Source organism: Hibiscus syriacus, unplaced genomic scaffold, assembly GCF_006381635.1.
Source record: "Hibiscus syriacus cultivar Baekdansim isolate YM2019G1 unplaced genomic scaffold, ASM638163v2 tig00111621_pilon, whole genome shotgun sequence".
In the NCBI taxonomy this organism is placed as follows: domain Eukaryota; kingdom Viridiplantae; phylum Streptophyta; class Magnoliopsida; order Malvales; family Malvaceae; genus Hibiscus; species Hibiscus syriacus.
In genome coordinates this window covers 2,162,085-2,179,876 of record NW_024063138.1, presented here as the reverse complement: position 1 = coordinate 2,179,876, position 17,792 = coordinate 2,162,085, and the positions used below count along the sequence as shown (strand labels likewise).

Below are 17,792 nucleotides of genomic sequence, written 5' to 3'. Positions count from 1 at the left end.
GGATTGGATGTGCGTAGTAAAAAGAAAAATTAATGAAAAATAAAACATATGAAAAAATAATGAATTAAATATAAAATACAAAGAAAAAAAATTAGAAAGTTGTTCAACGAAAGATAAGCAGCTTGTTGACTGAAACAGTAGAAGACATGTGGGCTTTGGTTTGTACCAAAGCAACTGTTGCAGCATCATATAACCTGTCAGACAATTGTCTGTTAAGCTCTGAAAAGTTTCCAGTACAATCAAATTTCTTTCCTGTGAACTCATTTACTCCATGGGAAACAGCTGTCCATCTTCTGAAAACAACAAAATCGAACGCCGTGAAAATCTGCGCTCCATCAAATTATTTCGCAGTTGTTATTTTGTCCATAAAGGAAACAAAGAAATGAGTGTAAATGCACAGTCCCTGGTCCGGAGTGGACCCAAACCTACTAATTAATCTTTCACCGATGGAAAACCAGTTGTCAATGGACCACCGAGTCATTGATTGTGTTGGACTCGCCTCTCATGACTCATAAGGTCCCACTTTTCAAATTTCCCAAATCTCAAGAATTGAAACAAACTTTGACACTATATTCCCGTTGGAAATCCGAGGGTTTAGAGTCAGTCAAACGCACACATCTACGTCCCAGATTCAACATGCAGAATGTTCATATCTTTTGCACTTCATTAAAAGTAGCAGCGGAACCGCAAATTGCTCTTCTTTTTTTCCTTTATAAATGTCGTTGGGATTAGGAAATCTTTCCAGGCGAACAAAAACTCCTTATTTAGTTATTTATAGCGGCCACGCCCCGAGGTTTTCTTTCATAAATCAACAACTGTCATTGAGGATGGCTGCTACCAAGAGAACCGTGGGTTTCGTTTTGATGCTGGCTTTCGTCGGTGTCTCTCTCGGTGCGGTTCACAGAGTGGGTGACTCCACTGGATGGACGAGTCTCGGCAATATTGACTACCTCAAATGGGCTTCCTCCAAGTCTTTTCACGTCGGCGACTCTCTTCGTAAGTAGCTTTAGTACTAGTCAATCTTTTGGTAACAAAAACATCTTTTTGGTAATTAAACCCATGTTTTGCTTGACGGGGCAGTTTTCGCCTACAACCCACAGTTCCACAACGTGATGCAAGTGACCCACAACGATTACAAGTCATGCAACGGAACATCGGCCATCGCCTCCTACACCTCCGGATCTGACTCCGTGACCCTCAAAAGACCCGGCCATTTTTATTTCCTTTGCGGCGTCCCAGGACACTGTCAAGCCGGCCAGAAAGTCGATGTGTTGGTTAAACCGTCATCCAAAGGCCCAGCCGCAAGTCCTAGCCCTTCTACATTGGGTTCGTCTCCTGCAAACTCACCATCAGAAATGGTGAGTGCACCTGGCCCTGCACAGAGCAGTGCCCTGTCTCTCGTCTCCTCCGGGGTTTTGGACCTCATCGCAGTTTGTATCGTTGCTTTTGCCTTCAACTTCTAGGCTTGCGGTGCTTATGAATTTGTGTTTAGAGCTTGGACTACATCGGAGCAGCGTATCATGTTTAGGTCATATAGTACGATTGTATTAATTAGGCTTTGTTGATTTACCGGATGAAATTTATGTTTAAAATTAATGCTTCATTAAACAATATATAATATTATAATTTTACCATTTTATACACCTTTTTAGCATTGGTTATTTAACTTTATGGTTTGGTTTTCTTCATTTTGTACCATCAAAATTTATTATGAAAATAACCTATCAAATAACTTCAATAATAAGAGAGAGTGCCCATCAAACAATCACTACGGTGAATATACCTGGTTAATCATTAAAAAATGTTATTAGCATCATGAACTTATGGGCGAATTTGGCCCACAACAGACTACTTGTGGGGTCGTAACCAGCACAAGGTTAACCGCTCTCGCAGTGGTGTTGAGACTAACACCCATCAAGGTGCGACAGACGCAGCCCAGACAACCCACAAGGGCCACACCGAGATCAAGGCGCACATAGAGTCAAATAAGGTCAAGACACGCACACCACCAAACTACCCACAAGCACAACCATCAAACATTAAGAGTTGCCTAGGGTCGTGACCACCACACACCAAGGTGTACTTAGAGTCGAGGCCAACACACGACAAGGTTAGCCAAGGGCTTTAGCCAGCAAGGAAAGGGATGCACTCGGGGTCGAGGCCAACGCACACCGGGTGTGTGCCTAGAATAGAGATGAACGCACAAAGGGGGCCGTTTGGGGGCGAGGGCAGCACACATCGGAGGTATATAGGACCAAGGCTTGAGCACACCGAGGGTGCACCGAGGTCGAGGCCAGCACTGACTTAGGGCATGTCCGCCTAGCAAGGCCGATAATTAATTGGAAAATAAAGCCAAGTAGCATAGACCTTGTTTGAATATGTTTCAAGTATTAGAGTTCCAACTAAAGTATATAGTTTTACTTGTAGTTAAACTAGGAGTAGTCATGAGATGTAAGGGGACTTAATTATAAAAGGAGGTCTCCCACCCCCATTAGATATAGAGAATTTTATGTGAATAAACTCAGACATTCAGGACAAAAACTTTCCTACACACGCTTACTTACGTTTTTCAATGCTTTTCCATTGTTCTTATCGCTATAGCAACAATAACCGAGGAGTTTAAGTTGACTTAGACGTCGAACAACCAAACGAGACATCTAAGGGCCGCACGGACCAACTAACCGACAGTCTAGCCCTGTAACAAGTGGTATCAAAGCCACGTTTGTGATTAGACTATATGACTTCTCAACGTGGCGAGGCAACAACATCCGAGGGTGTCGAGACTCCAACACAGAGAAAAAGAGAGGAACGTCGAAGGACATGCTCTCATCACTCTATGGTAAGATCACCAAACTCGAAGACTCTGTGAGGGAAGCTAGGGATGTGTTGGATCAATTGGAATCCATCGACCTTGAAAAGCTAGGGTCTATGGATCTCTAGAAGCTTGAAGCCTTGGACAATATCCATGAGGATGTTCATACTGAACTCAACGAATTAGATGCGAAGAGTTCCAACAAGACGATGCTTTGAAAGCCCAAATCCTGGCTTAACACAAGAGGTCGAAGAACTTAAAAACCAGGTGTCATAACCATTTTTCGTAAAACAAATAAATATTATTTTAAAAAACGATTATGACTTTAATTTGGATAAATTAAATGATTTTGAATTAATTAGAATTAAATTGAAAGGAGTCGTCATTGATCTTTGGGTTAGGTAGGTTGAATACCTAAAAATGTCTTTAAAAATAATTTTAGGAAAAATCATTTTTTAGACAAAAATAGCTTGCGTCACCAAGGATTCCATTTGAATGGATTCAGGAGTCGTTTACGTGTGGGGAAGGGTTAGCACCCCCACAGCGCCCAAAATTGGTACTATGTCGCTTATGTGTTGTCGTAAATGGTGGAACTGATAAATCGAATATAAAATTAAATTGTGATCCATTTATCGAACATTGATTAATTTGCTTCGAATTAAATTAATTACAGAAAATTCTTTAACTCGAAAAGAAATATCAAAATTAATAATCCTCCATCGGGGAAGCTAACTCGACTATTTCTTGTCAATAAAAGAATATTCCCTCATTGATAAATATGCAAATCGAATATAAATAAAATTGACGTTTGCATTCGAATAAAAGGAAATAAATAGTGAATTAAAAATAACACATATTGCATTATTAAAATAAATTAATTAGTAAAAAGAAAATAGATCTATTTTAAGTTCGTATCTGTTCGAATGTCGTATTGAATTACATCACTTCGATCAAGTGGCGCTTTCCACCCCATTCTACAAATATATTTTCTCGAAGATATTCGAATAAATAACATAAAATGTTGACAATTAGATTTAACAAATTAACATAAATCAAATTAAATAGCATGGAACAAACATTGGTAATATATATATGAATATGAAAGGGTAAAAATAAATTTATAATTTATGTATATAGGCATATATGATACAACACGTGTATGTAATGAAATAAAATAAAAATAAATAAATTAGTACATGCACACAGACATGTGAAACATAATATGTACATGCATATTATAACCTAGATTAAAATGAAAACATGTAAGCATGGCAGACCCAAATATGAAAATTTAAAAAATATATATATAATAAATAAATAATCATATCACAACTTAATAAGTGAAATTAACCAATTAACCAAAAACAATTAATAGTGTAAAAATGACTAAAATATAAAAAAGGATGAAATTTAAAGTTTGAAGTAAAAAACCAAAGTTTCAATTAAGGATTGAAATATAAGAAAGTAAAATATCATGATAGTAAAAAAACTTCCAAAGATAAAATAACATAACAACAGGGGACTAAAATGTACTAACAGAAACTTTAGGGGCTTAACCACAAATACAAATAAATCAGATCCCTAATCAAATACAATAAATAAAATGGGTACAAAAATGAAAATAATCCAAAAATAATATTAAGGATTAAAATAAGATAAACCAGAAACATAAAGGAACAAACAAGCAAATAACCCAGAATAAAACTAAACAGTGACTAAAACATACATCAGGAAGATCTCATGAACTAGATACGTAAATTTCTATTTCCATACATAAAATAAAGGACTAAAATATAAGGAAAGTAAAACATATAACCAGGTCTCGGTATTTAACCCAGAATACAAGGACAATGACCACAATGTAAATTTTATAAACACAGAGTACAATGTTTAAATGTACAAAATATCAATAATAACTGCCAAGTGACCAAAATATAACACTTACAAATGTGAGACATGAAATATAAAACAATTAAAATATATCACATGATTATAACACAAAGTTACGAAAACTCCAGGCCCCATTACATAGGTTACCCACACACAAAACATAGAAATGCCCCCCTTTTTCACGATATTGTTTAGTGTTCAGCATTTAACCCCAAAACCAAATAACAAATTAACATTCTCAGTCACTCACCCGTTCCTTTTTCTTCTCACCAAACAGGGAAACCTAAAGGTCCTCTCAAACTCTCATATTCCCTTACGCCCAGACCACCCCTCAATCAGCTCCGGTCACCGTGGTTTGGTGGCCGGAAATAATAAGACCACTCTATGTTAACCTCACTAGCTCACTAGAAACCTAAAAGTTAACTCCTCACTCACAAACCCATATTATTTTTAAAGAAAATCATTCTTTTCGCAACCCTCACAGCTTTAAAAAAAACCCAGATCTATGGTGGAGAAGGATGTACCTTCAAGGAAAAAAGATTTTTGTTTCCGATGAGATGGATTCTCAACTTCTAAAGGGTATGAACCTTCCTTTCTTTTCTTTTTTTTTCGGTTTCTTTGGCTTATTTCTGGTTATTTAGCTAGTTTTTTTTATTTTCCGAATGATTTCTCTCTAGTTTTCTCTCTTTCTGTTTCTCTCTGAAACCCTAATGCTCCCCTTTCTCCTTCTATCCTTTTCCTTTTATCTTGCTTTGCATGTTGATTTGTTGATGGATGTGAGGCCTCAAAAATAGGATAATAATATCCTATATTTCTAGGATAATCATTCTCTGACTTGATGTTGATTCTTTTCACTGTTGGATGTATGTTGTTACTGTTTTGGTGCAAGGAAGGACGACGACGGCGTCAGAAGCTGTCAGGGTGAAGCTCGGCTGGAATCTGAAGAGTCACACGGCGGCTGGAAGTCTGAACGGCGGCGGCGGCTGAGTATATGAATAGAAACCCTAAAAAATTAGGGTTTCATAATGGGCCGGTTTGGGTATCCAGCTGGGTCTGGTGGGCTGCTTGTAGTTGAGTGGGCTGAGTGAGTGGGTTCATTTGTTGGGCCTGATGTACTGGGTAGGTTTGTAGTGGGCTCCGGGCCTGCAAAATATTGTAATTGGGTTGCATATGTTTTGGGCCTCGATTGGCCTACAAAATGTAAAAAATGTAAATAAAAAAATAATAAAAATAAGCATAATAATAATAATAATAATAAAATAACGATAATAATATTTAAAAAAGACTCGGACAAAAACGGGTGTCTACACCAGGGTTCCGAAACTGAGGTTGAAAACCTAAAGAAGGAAAGTCTAAAGGGATTAGGTCGATCAAAGACGTTGAAAATTTATATGAAACATGGATTAATACTTTCGAGCCATGGTCATCGAGATGATACTGAGAAAGCAAACAATTCTTTTGTTTATTTAACTGATTTAGCACTCTTATGGTGGTGACGTAAATGCATCGAGATGACACCAACGTTAGAACCTGGGTAGAATTTCAATCTGAGTTCAAAGAATAATTTTACCCTTATCATGTCGAGAACGAGGCACAATCAAAACTAAGGTATCTTAGGCAAGAAGACTCTTTAAGGGAGCACATTCGATAATTTGTTGAGTTAAGCCTACAAGTCCCGAGCCTAATTGAAGAGAATGTGTTCTTCACCTTTATGGATAGATTAAAGCCATGGGTCAAAAACGAGTTGGAAAGAAGGGGTGTAAAGAATTATATAAAGTATTGACAACTGTCGAATTCCTCATCGAATTTGGTGTTAAGAAACTCAAGCCTTTCAAATCAAAAGCCGAGGGTCCTAGTAAGAGAAACCAAGATGAATGCAAAAAACAAAGCCTATCAAGTGATGATGAGGAGCCTACAAAGGCAAATCCTACTGACACAAGTCAAAAGAGAAAGGGACATCTAATTAATTTGTTGTTTCAATAACCATGAACCAAGACACTAATTTGCAAGAGATTGCCCCCACACTGAAAAACTTGTCGCCATTGTCGAGGAAGACAACACTTGAGAGGAAGAAATATGTAAACTTAGCTCAATCACAATTGTTAAGTTGAGGGTAAGTTCCAAGCGACGAAAGGATCACCTAAAATATTAATTACAATTGCCGACGAAAGTTACAAGTGTTTGCAATTTTGGTTACAACATAATATATTACTTGAGATTTTAAATGATAACTTTTTAGGTTGTAATTAGAATAGTTATACAAATTATATAATTTGTTACGAAAAATATAATATTTTTGATTTTAACCTAAAATATTATTAAATTTAGTCTGAAGAGTTGCACATTCGATAGGTTTTTAATTACAACGGATGGCGGCCTTTTTTTAATTTTAGATTAACTTATTATTTTTTACTCTTCCGCAAATTACATGTCACCTGATGTGCTCATATGGGAGAAGTAGTCATTTAGATGTTGAAAATCTTTTTGGGTGTGAGGAACCAATTTTTGGGGGTTTCTTTGTTTATTTCTACTTAATAGCTTTAAAAAAATTAGAACAAAACCCATTAAATGATTGCAAACCCAGTTTTCTCTCTCTCTCTCTCTCTCTAGTTTGAGTTTGACTATATCATTCCCCTTTTACTGTTCCATTCAATCATTTTTAATTTCCCAACGTAAACTACAAAAGTTGCATGTGCAAACCACATGGATGAAACTGGTCATCTTCCTTGAATAACATGCATCGGATCCTTGGTCATGGAAGCACTTGGAAGCCATGCAGGGGCGGCGGGATCGTGTTTCGATAGACCTCGTGCACCCTCTCTACACACTACTGTCGTGTCGATCTTCTAATGGCATGATCATTCAGACACCATAAAACATCAAAAAGCTCAATGGATTAGAGATTAGTGAACCCTTGGTTAAGCGAGTGATTATATTCGAGGTAGTTTGACTGGCAGGATCTTTAGGCTTTTGGGTCTTAATCCAACAGGCATTAAGTCAAACTGCAGCTTATGGGAGGGTATCTAGATTCAAAAGAAAATCTTGGTCTTAATTAACCAAGTAGCCCAAGATTCCCCCCAAAATTAAGCTGACCTGATTGGAACTTAACGATACAAACAATTCAAACAATATTTGTTTATACAATGATAATAACAAAGCACTAGTATTAATCACAAGGGTTATATTTCTTTTTTCTTTTTTATGGTGGGGTACTTGGTAAAACAATAGTGGCTTAAGCAATCAGCAATGAGGCAGGTGACACTGGATGGAACGGGGTCACGTGGTTGTGGAGAAGGGGCTGCCATGAAATGGAGGGTCCAATGCTGTAGGGTTAGTTTTTGATTGATTTAGATATAAGATGACAATGATAAAGTAGAAAAGAAACGATAAGATTCTTGAGCAGTTAAAAATGGCAGCAAATGGTCGGGGTATATGCATTGTATCAAATTGCGGTTGTATATTTTTATTACGGAAGCAGTTGCGGTGTTGTAGTTGCGGACGGTATGGACATTAAGTAACGTGTTGCAGCTGTTGCGGGCGTGATTTCTTCCTCAAAAATCACAATACGTCTAAAATATTATATTTATACATTTTACAGTTATCTTTTAATATACTAATATTAATATACCCTTTTAATATTTTATTTTGAAAATAAAAATTTAATTTCATAGATAAAAAATTATTAAAAACAAATATAAACCATAGAAGTGTTATCATACTGGATAATGAGTAATAACAATTATAATGTTAATGAATAACATATAAACAATATCACTAAAATCATATCGAATTTTTTATATTGTAACATAAAAATGTTCATTTTACATAACATAGAAAGAAAAAAAACATAATTACAAATATAAAAATTTTATATCTTACAGTTCACCACCAAAAATGAATGGTGTGGCGAATCTAAAGTATTTTCATCTTCGTCATTGTCTTGGTTTTCATTCTTTCCTATTCTATGTGAAGGAGACATCACATTATCTGCATCATAAGATGCATCATTGGCAAGAAACATGTTGTATGATAAATGATGACGAAAAAATCCATAACTTGGATTTTGTTCAAGGTAAGGTGGATAACATGAATTTGGTTGGTAAGAATGAGAACCATGAGATGATTCACTAATTCCATTATCATTTGTAGCTGAACTATATGATGATGAACCTACAAATGAATAATAAAAGTGTCTCCCATCCTCCTATGAGTTCTATCATCACCATCTCTTCTATTTTGTGATGCATTTGTTCTATACAAACCTAAATTATCATCGTAAGGATATCTGGACGTACCTTGATCTCCATGAAAAGCAGTAGAATAAATGTGTTCATATTCTGGTTGGTACGTACCTTCATTATCGCCAACATGATCATCACAACCACCAACATGATCATCACAACCACCATCATCGTCTTCGTTATCATCATCATAATTGACGTCAATAGTTGAACATTTTCCTCATTAGATGGAGTAGGTGAACTGTTCACATCTTCACCTTGAGTTTTTTCATCAGTTTCATTAAGTAACTCATCAGGCAACCATGAGAAATTTTGTTCACTATCAAGTGTAGCATTATCTCTTTCTTCAATCCATGCATTTAGTAGGCCATCTTCTTCAAAAATATTTTCAAGATTAATCAGATTAAAATTCATTTCTAATTCTTGTGCACTTTTTCTTTGTATGTGTCTCAGCTTCAACATCATATTATAATGGACATAAATCAATTTTTGAAGCTTTTTATGCTTGAGTTTATTTCTCTTCTTTGTATGGATCAAACTAAAAGTACTCCAATTACACTCACAATTTGAAGACGAAGTTGTTTGACTCAAAACTTTGACAGCGATGCGTTGATATTGCGGTGCACAATTTTCATAATTAATCTACCATTCAACTACAAAATACATAAATATTAAGATATAATCCATAAAGTATTTATACAAATATCTTTATTATTTACAAAACTATAGATGATAATTTTTTTGTTTATCAGGGTTAGTCTTCAAAATTGCAGCTTGAGCTAATGGTGTTCCAAAGAATCCATTTTGTCTCGATATAGCAACAACTAAAAAATAAATGAATTAGTAGTTTAAAAATGATAATTTATGATTTTTCAAAAAATTTAAGTATATAAAATACATACATGGTTCATTGCAAGAATTTGATCATTCAAGTTGGGTTCTAACCTTTGTATGACATTTCTAACTCCATTCATAGTTGTATAAATCACTTCACTTGTGTAATTGCCTCCGTAGAAATTGTGAATTTAAAAATATACTACATAAAAAATAGCATAATAAATATCTAAACAAGATATCACAATTTGAATTTAAAAGTTTTATAACGTACTAGTAGAATGTAAATCATTATGAAGTTTTTTACTTTATTGTCTATCAATTATTTCCCAATATAATAATAAATAAACATATAATTATGATACTTAATGTTAATATAAAAATTTAACTTAAAATTAATCACGTCAATTTTATATATGAGAAAAATTCAATTTAAAATTAATTTTAAAATAGCGTTAATAAATAATTTAATTAATTCAAATTAAAGTAACTAATTTTAAACATAACTATTACGATATTATTAATTATATATATTTATAATCCAGTTTTAAGAATTAAATTAGTACAATTCATATATGTAATTTTATATTTGAGATAATTTAAAGTTTGTTGCGGCATTACGGCGTAATTTATAGCGTGTTGCGGTTTATGTAACGGTTTTTACCGCAACAATCGTGATGCGGTTCCTTTATTGCGTTGCGCCGATAGTGCGTCACGTAACCTTAAAAAACGTTACAATGCAGGCATTAAGCTATGTTGCGGCCACAATTTAGTACTATGGGTATATGAGAATCTTAAAAAGGGGTCAATGTCTTTTAGAAACCAGCAGGGGAAGGTTCTTACCTATCCTTGCTTTTAAATTACATGGCTTTTTTAACACCCGCCAAGAACTACTTCTTTGTGCACGTTGAATTACAGGTAAAATGGTTAACTTCACTGCAGTTTTTGCAAGTTTATTTCGGTTGTTTATTTATACTTGTAATTGTCCACAAGTTTTATGTCGAACGATGGTGATGAATTTTGAACATATGGTGTTTAACACTTACCATAGGCATGCATGGTAGATTATTTGAATAAACTCTATAATACACATAAATATCAGCGTTGAACCTGTATTCAAAAGCTTCATATCAAATGTTAATATACATGTTGGTGTTCTTGTACATTCTTTTCCAGGTTCGAGGCTGGAATAGTTGGGTATCCAAATGTCGGGAAATCATCTTTAATTAACCGTTTGCTAAAGCGGAATATGTGCCCTGCTGCTCCTAGACCTGGAGTTACAAGAGAAGTGAAGTGTGTATTCTGTTGGTTTTCGTGTCCTAACTGTCATGTACATGTGAAAGTATCACAAGTTCTAGTCTTGCTCTGTGAAATCCTAAGAACAGAGTCTCGTCATCATTGACTGACAGTTACTGCAGTTTAGTCTTGTGCTTGCCAGGGATGAAAACTCGATACATGGTTGATGTGGATGGTCAGAGTAGTAAAATGCATGTCTCGATCTGCCACTTTATAGTTGAACTTTAAAAAAGCCAAATGATTCCTTTTAGGAAGGACAAGCCAACGAAATAAATTAACAAGTAGCAACCATTGCCATAATAAGCAAATAAAAACCCATCTTATGCACACAGGAAAAGGATGTAATTTAGGAAGTTTCATAGAGATGCAACTCCTCCAGATATTTCCTTTTACCTGAATTCCTGATTGGTTCGGTTGCTCATCTTCTGCGTTTCAGATTTATTAATAAGTAATTTATACTATATAGTGTAGCTTTTACAAGCGTAGAATGTGATATGTTACAGTGTCCTAAAATTTTAGAGTCCTCACACTTAAATAAATCTATTAATAAAAAATTATTTTCCCAAAAAAATACTATCATTCCTTTATTAATTTTCATGATAAGATTTAAAAAAATCTTTTAATTTTCTCCTTTATTATCTCAATAAATGAATTATAATCATTTCTTTCTAAAAAAAACTCCACAATAAATGAATTATAATTGTTTCTTCTTAAAAAACCTACTAAAATCATGATTTCTAATAGAAAAATATATATTTTACGGGTCTCATTTTATAATTTTGTTTTATTATAAAATATTTTAAAGACTTCATTTTAAAAAGTAGCACGGGACCTCCACATCTTTTGGGACAGCTGTATTTTGTCATTCAGCATCTCATCATGTATTGCAATTACATGTAAAATATTCCTTTCTAGTGACAAGTCCCTTTGTCACCCATTCTATCATTTCTGAGAATTGAACTGCAATACAATGAAAACACATGATTTTACCTTTATCTCAAGTTAACGCTAAGGGGGCTAGTATCATTACAATATTTTTTAGTTTTGTTAAATATTAGAAATGTTTTGGATGTTTATGATTATAAGTTTCTTTTATGTTCTAAATCTAGGGCTACTTTTAAACTATCTTTGTAACCTTAATATTCCTTTTATCGTCAAAACTATTTTATTAGAATAACGTGGATTGGTTTCAAGAGAAATGAGCTAAACAATCTGATGGAAGACCAAATAGAAATATCCACTCGTTCATGGACCGGAAAACATCAAATTAGGCGGAAAGGGTGGATGGATTGAACAATGTTGAAGGCAAGGGCTTACCCACGGTTGTAAACCACAAAGCAAGCGGTTCAGATGGGGACAAACTGAAGATCCCTGAATTTTAAGCGAACTCAAAATCTTCTAAGGGAAGAAAATACAGATTTCTACAATTACTCCAAGATAAAGTCAAAGACAGTGCTGATCAAACTGGAAAAAATGAGAAAAAACTTTCTGTGGGGAGGACCCAGAAAACTACTAGAGTTAATTGGGGCACAGTATGCTTGCCAAAGAAAAATGGTGGTGCAGGGGTGACTAATATAAAAGCCAAAAACAAATCTTTGTTAGCAAAGTGGGGTTGGTAGTGCATCTTGGAAAAAGAAGCTTTATGGTGTATGGTGATCACCTCCAAGTACAGAGATCTGATCCAAAGCTGGCCGATAGGATATAATCACATAAAAAAGATGTCGCTTATTTGGAAAGGAATTTTGCTCAATATTGCTCAGAAGGATGTGAAAAAATGGATAAATAAATTGGCATTCCGATGGAAACTAGTGGATGGTAAATCAATCCGGTTTTGGGAAGACCTTTTACCTTAGTTTTCCTCGGTTATTTAGATTAATGAAACGATCACGGAACTAGCCGAGCATAGGAGCCTTGATGAAATGAATTGGTCTCATAGTTCCCTAGAACCCTTTTTGATAAAGAAAGAAAATGGGAGGAATCGTTACTTAAATGCTTTAAAGGAGAAAAGATTAAAGATAAATGACGATTTAGTAGAACCGTCCTTCAATTTGACCAAATCTGGAAACTCAAGGTACCTCTAAAGGTAAAAAGTTTCATTTGGATGGTGAAAATTGGCAGGATACCAACTAAAGATTTTCTTTTAGCTGAATTAAATTAGATGAATCTGTGACATTCTGCCCGTGGTGTAAGATCGGTCTAGAAACTGCATATCACTTGCTTATCGATTACATGTTCAATTATTGTTTCTAGAGGAACTCTGTAATTTGTGGTCTGTTGGTTGTTCCACTCCCTGCGAGCATGGATGCTTTTTTTGAATTTTGTCTCTCAGTTCCATGGTCTGGTTCAGTGAAATCAGTTTGGCTAATCGCCGTGGCAGAGGGTTTATGGAGAGTATGATTGGTGAGAAATGATGCAGACATGCAGTTTTTGAAAATAAAAATATATCACAGAAAGATCTGTTGTTTTTTTTTTTGGTTTAATGAGAGCTCTCATATGGATTAAAGCAATAAACAACGCTCTAATTCTCTGCGAAGTTGACTAGTGGAACAATCCTAAGGGGTGTCTATCTTCAAAACCAGATATCGTAGAGTGGCTCCCTCCCTGGGCATGTTAAATTCAACGTTGATGGAGCCTTCAAGGAGTCAACAGCAGGGTGTGGGGGTGTATTAAGAGACAACATTGGTAACCTAAAAACAATCTTCTCAGAGCCGGTTGAAGCTTCGAATTCGGATCTTACCGAATTGGCAGCAATTAAAATGCTTAGAACTCTTCCTGGAAACTGGTTGGCATGGTCGTTGGAATCTGATTATTGAATCAGACTCACAAACAGTCATGAACTGGATTAGCTCCATATCCTTGAGACCCTGACGATGGTGGGATCAGTTCGACGAGGTTGATAATTTGTTGAAAAAGATTCCTCAAGTTACATTTGTATTCGTTTCGAGGGAAGGAAATGGTTTGGCAGATCAACTGGCAAAACAAGGGTTGTCTCGTTCTAATATATTCAAAGCTTGGTGGGATTAATGGCAGTCGACTGGCCTCATACTCCCAGGAAAAGTGTTATTTGGTAAGTTCCTCGTATGGGTCTGGGTTGCAGCTAATTTGGAATCCCCATTTTGTTTGTAGTATACTTGTTCTTTAGTGGCGCTTTTATATAAACGCCGTTAAATAATATACTTTAGTGGTGTTTTGTATAAACGCCGCTTAATAATGTATTTTAGTAGCGTTTCAAGCACAAACGCCGCTAAATACTGTACTTTAGTGGCGTTTTAAGCACAAACGCCGCTAAGTGCTCGTTCTTTAGTGGCATTTTTGTATAAAACGCCGCTATATGCTATACTTTAGTGGCGTTTTAAGCACAAACGACGCTAAGTGCTCGTACTTTAGTGGCATTTTTGTATATACGCCGCTAAATACTATATTTTAGTGGTGTTTTAAGCACAAACGCTGCTAAATGCTTGTACTTTAGTGGCGTTTTTGTATAAATGCCGCTAAATACTATACTTTAGTGGCATTTTAAGCACAAACGCCGCCAAAGATTCGTACTTTAGAGGTGTTTCTATATAAACGTCGCTAAATACCCGTACTTTAGTGGCGTTTTTTGAATAAACACCACAATTTATCAGTATATTAGTGGCTTTTGTAAATACAAACCACGCAAGGTTACGGTTTCTAAGTCCCACTCCTTTTTTAACCCTTTTTCATTTTTTCTAGAGATGAACCTGGAATACAAATCCAATAAGATGAAACCCCGAGATCCAGCGAAAGAAGCCAAGCTACGTACCCCCAAAAACCTAAAGAGAGTACAAAAGGGGGAAATTTTATTCGCTTCGTCCTTCTCCTCCGTCTGAACCCTAGAAGAAGAAGAAACACCTAAAAGTTCCAGCTTTCTGCTTCTGCTTGCTTTAGAATTCTCTCAAACTTTCTCTGATCTACCATTTTTACCCTTTTACTCTCTTCAATTCCTTTCCAATTCCCTTCCCTTCCAACCTTTCTCTCTCGCCCTTCACTTCACTGCTTAATTTCTCTTCTTTTCCTTTTTTTGTTTTAAATTTCGCGAGGTTTTGGTTTTTATTTGAATTTGACAATATTTTTGTATTCTTTTTATTGGTAGAGAAGCGTGAGTGAGTTGAATATAAAATGCATGTTAGATGGAGGTTCGAGAGAAAGTTCAGCTTCAGTTATGCCGCGTTGAAGAGGAAACTAAACATTTAGCCATGATTCGTGAGGTAACTTTGAACAAAATTTTACCTTTCTCCCATTGTTTCTATATAGCTTATGTTTCACTGTTCGCGGATTTTTATCGTGGGTCTGTGTTTTTAAATGGAAAAACAAGCTTTTGGACTGTTAAAAAATGGGAAACTTTGTTGGGTTTTTACCATTTTGATTGTTTTTTTTAATATTTACAGAGCAACGACAAGAAGAATCAAAAACTATTTTAACCAGATACCCAGATCGAGTTCCTGTAAGTTTTAATTATATATTTGTCTTAATTCATCCCAAAGCATTACACTATGTGTAATTAAGATAAGCATATGAACTGCAATATGGTCAAGTCTATTGGAATCTCTGATCGAACAAATTTTGGTCCGGAAATTGTTTGTTGGTGTGTGTAACATCACACGAGCTAGGAATTGTTCTCTTCGGATGTCGTTGTGCCAAAAAGTGACTACTAAAGAGCTGCGCTTCGGCTCAATGACACCCAAAGAGATTGTTTATCACCTTTTGCCTGCCTGCCTTGTGTTTGTTTATATCTCCAGTTGATGATTGAAAGATATTCAAGGGCAAACCTCCCAGATATAGAGAATAATAAGTATTTTATTCTTCTTTTCTTGTCATTTCTTTGTTAATAGAGTTTGAACACCAAGGTTCCTGGTTCCTCGAGACATGTCGGTAGGTCAGTTCATTCACATTCTAACTAGGAGGCTGCAGTTGAGTCCTGGAAAAGCTCTCTTTGTGTTTGTGAACAACACATTGCCTCAAACAGGTAAAAGAACATATGTATTCATGGATGGTTCTTGCTTACCGATCGATTAATCAGAACTTGTTGACCTTTTTTTTCATTTTATAATTTCGACCATTAACATCTGCAGCAAGTCTCATGGGGTATGTCTATAATTCTTTCAAAAATGAAGATGGGTTTCTCTACATGTGTTACAGAATTGAGAAAACTTTTGGCTAAAACTCTCATCTCTATCTCTAAACTCCAATGTAAACATTGCCAAATATATATATGTACATGTATATCAGATCAAAGTTTTTAGCTTTAACTTACCTTAGTTAGCCTACAATAAGTGTCTGGTTGCTTCATTATCTTGTTCTATTGCAGTAAACATATATATATCAGTGAGATAACATTCGCTTCACATCTTTTTAAAGTATTTTATTCATTAACTTATTAGATTAGCATTCAAAATTAAGCCTAATTTAGAAGTTAGTTGAGGATTAAGACACCTTTTGTTATCTTCCATGCTAGTCAATTTTTTTTATCATGTCAACCTATAAATAGTCTTGTTCACCTTAATCATAACACCAACATTAAAGGTCTGTATATAAATACAAGATTAGAGAAAGAGGAACTCTCAATCTATCATCCAGTTCGTCATAAAAAATAACACTAAAAAACCACTGCAATCTTATTTCTCTTATAAACATTATATTGTTTCAACTAATAGTTGATAGTTTGCTTTATAGATAGCTAGAATAATAAAATCTTTTTTTCTTTTATGGATATGTAAATATTTTTTTAATCTAATATGACAAGACAACAACCACAATAGAGATGAAACAATAAATGCAATAATGGAGCTCCGAAAGGGTTCGTTTTTATACCTCTGTTGTAGAATCTTTTTCTGCCGCAATAAATGTTGTGTGTGTGTGTGCTTTTATCATCCATGTTGATTCCGCTGAACTTTGTATACTTTGGTTGGTATTCTTACTAAATTTTGTTTAACATTGTCTCTTGTGTCCATATGCAAATATTTTTCCTCTATTTGCAGTGCACATACTGATTGTATCGTTACAGAAGACCGGGAAACTACAGAAGTCTTACTGCATCAAGTCACAGGTAAGACCAGCATGTATAATATTATACACACATGCTAAAAAAGAATAAGAGAGAAATCCCCAACAAAATTTATCATTCCAAACTTTAAACAGTAAATTTTCACTAGGAATTTATAATTTATTCTGAAAGTTACATATGCTATTATTTATCTTGTTTTGGCAATTAATACAAAGGTATGGTCAAACGTTTAACCGGGGGAATGTAGTTTTTAAAGTTAGTGGGTTGATTTCCTTATATTGAATCCATATATTTGAGGCTATTGGTGTTTTGATGTGTTCAATGCAAATATTAATCCTGACTTTGCCTCTATTTTGCATTTTGATCTGAAAACAACAGTTAGATGATTACCAAGTTGGTTTTCATCAGATTTACTTCACATATCTTTTGCCCAAATGTCATATCTTTTGGTATTAGTGATATGATTGTTTTAATATAAATAAATTGTAGAAAATATGACGGAAAAAAATTAATTGCTACGTTGGAGAACTATCTTTGATGTGAAAGTTAGCATTGGAACTGTAAGCTGCCTGTTAGTTTTACAAGTGTGAAACAGAAGGGCAACAAAGTGTATAAGAGATGTACTTACCATATGTATGCATGCATTTTTAGTTTTAATATGTTATAGCCCTTCTACACTACGTAGCATGTTGCA

The 17,792-nt window shown here is 34.9% G+C and overlaps 1 protein-coding gene and 1 pseudogene across 1 annotated transcript; both read left to right on the top strand.

Annotated features, from left to right (window-relative positions):
- The first annotated feature begins 735 nt into the window (after nucleotides 1-735).
- On the top strand, nucleotides 736-1,596 carry LOC120165899 (mavicyanin-like). Its single transcript, XM_039175330.1, has 2 exons — nucleotides 736-996; nucleotides 1,081-1,596. Exons 1-2 carry the CDS (start codon nucleotides 828-830, stop codon nucleotides 1,461-1,463), a joined length of 552 nt encoding a protein of 183 aa, XP_039031261.1. The 5' UTR covers nucleotides 736-827; the 3' UTR covers nucleotides 1,464-1,596.
- A 13,831-nt stretch (nucleotides 1,597-15,427) lies between these two features.
- LOC120166040 lies at nucleotides 15,428-16,277 on the top strand (annotated as a pseudogene).
- Nucleotides 16,278-17,792: the final 1,515 nt, after the last annotated feature.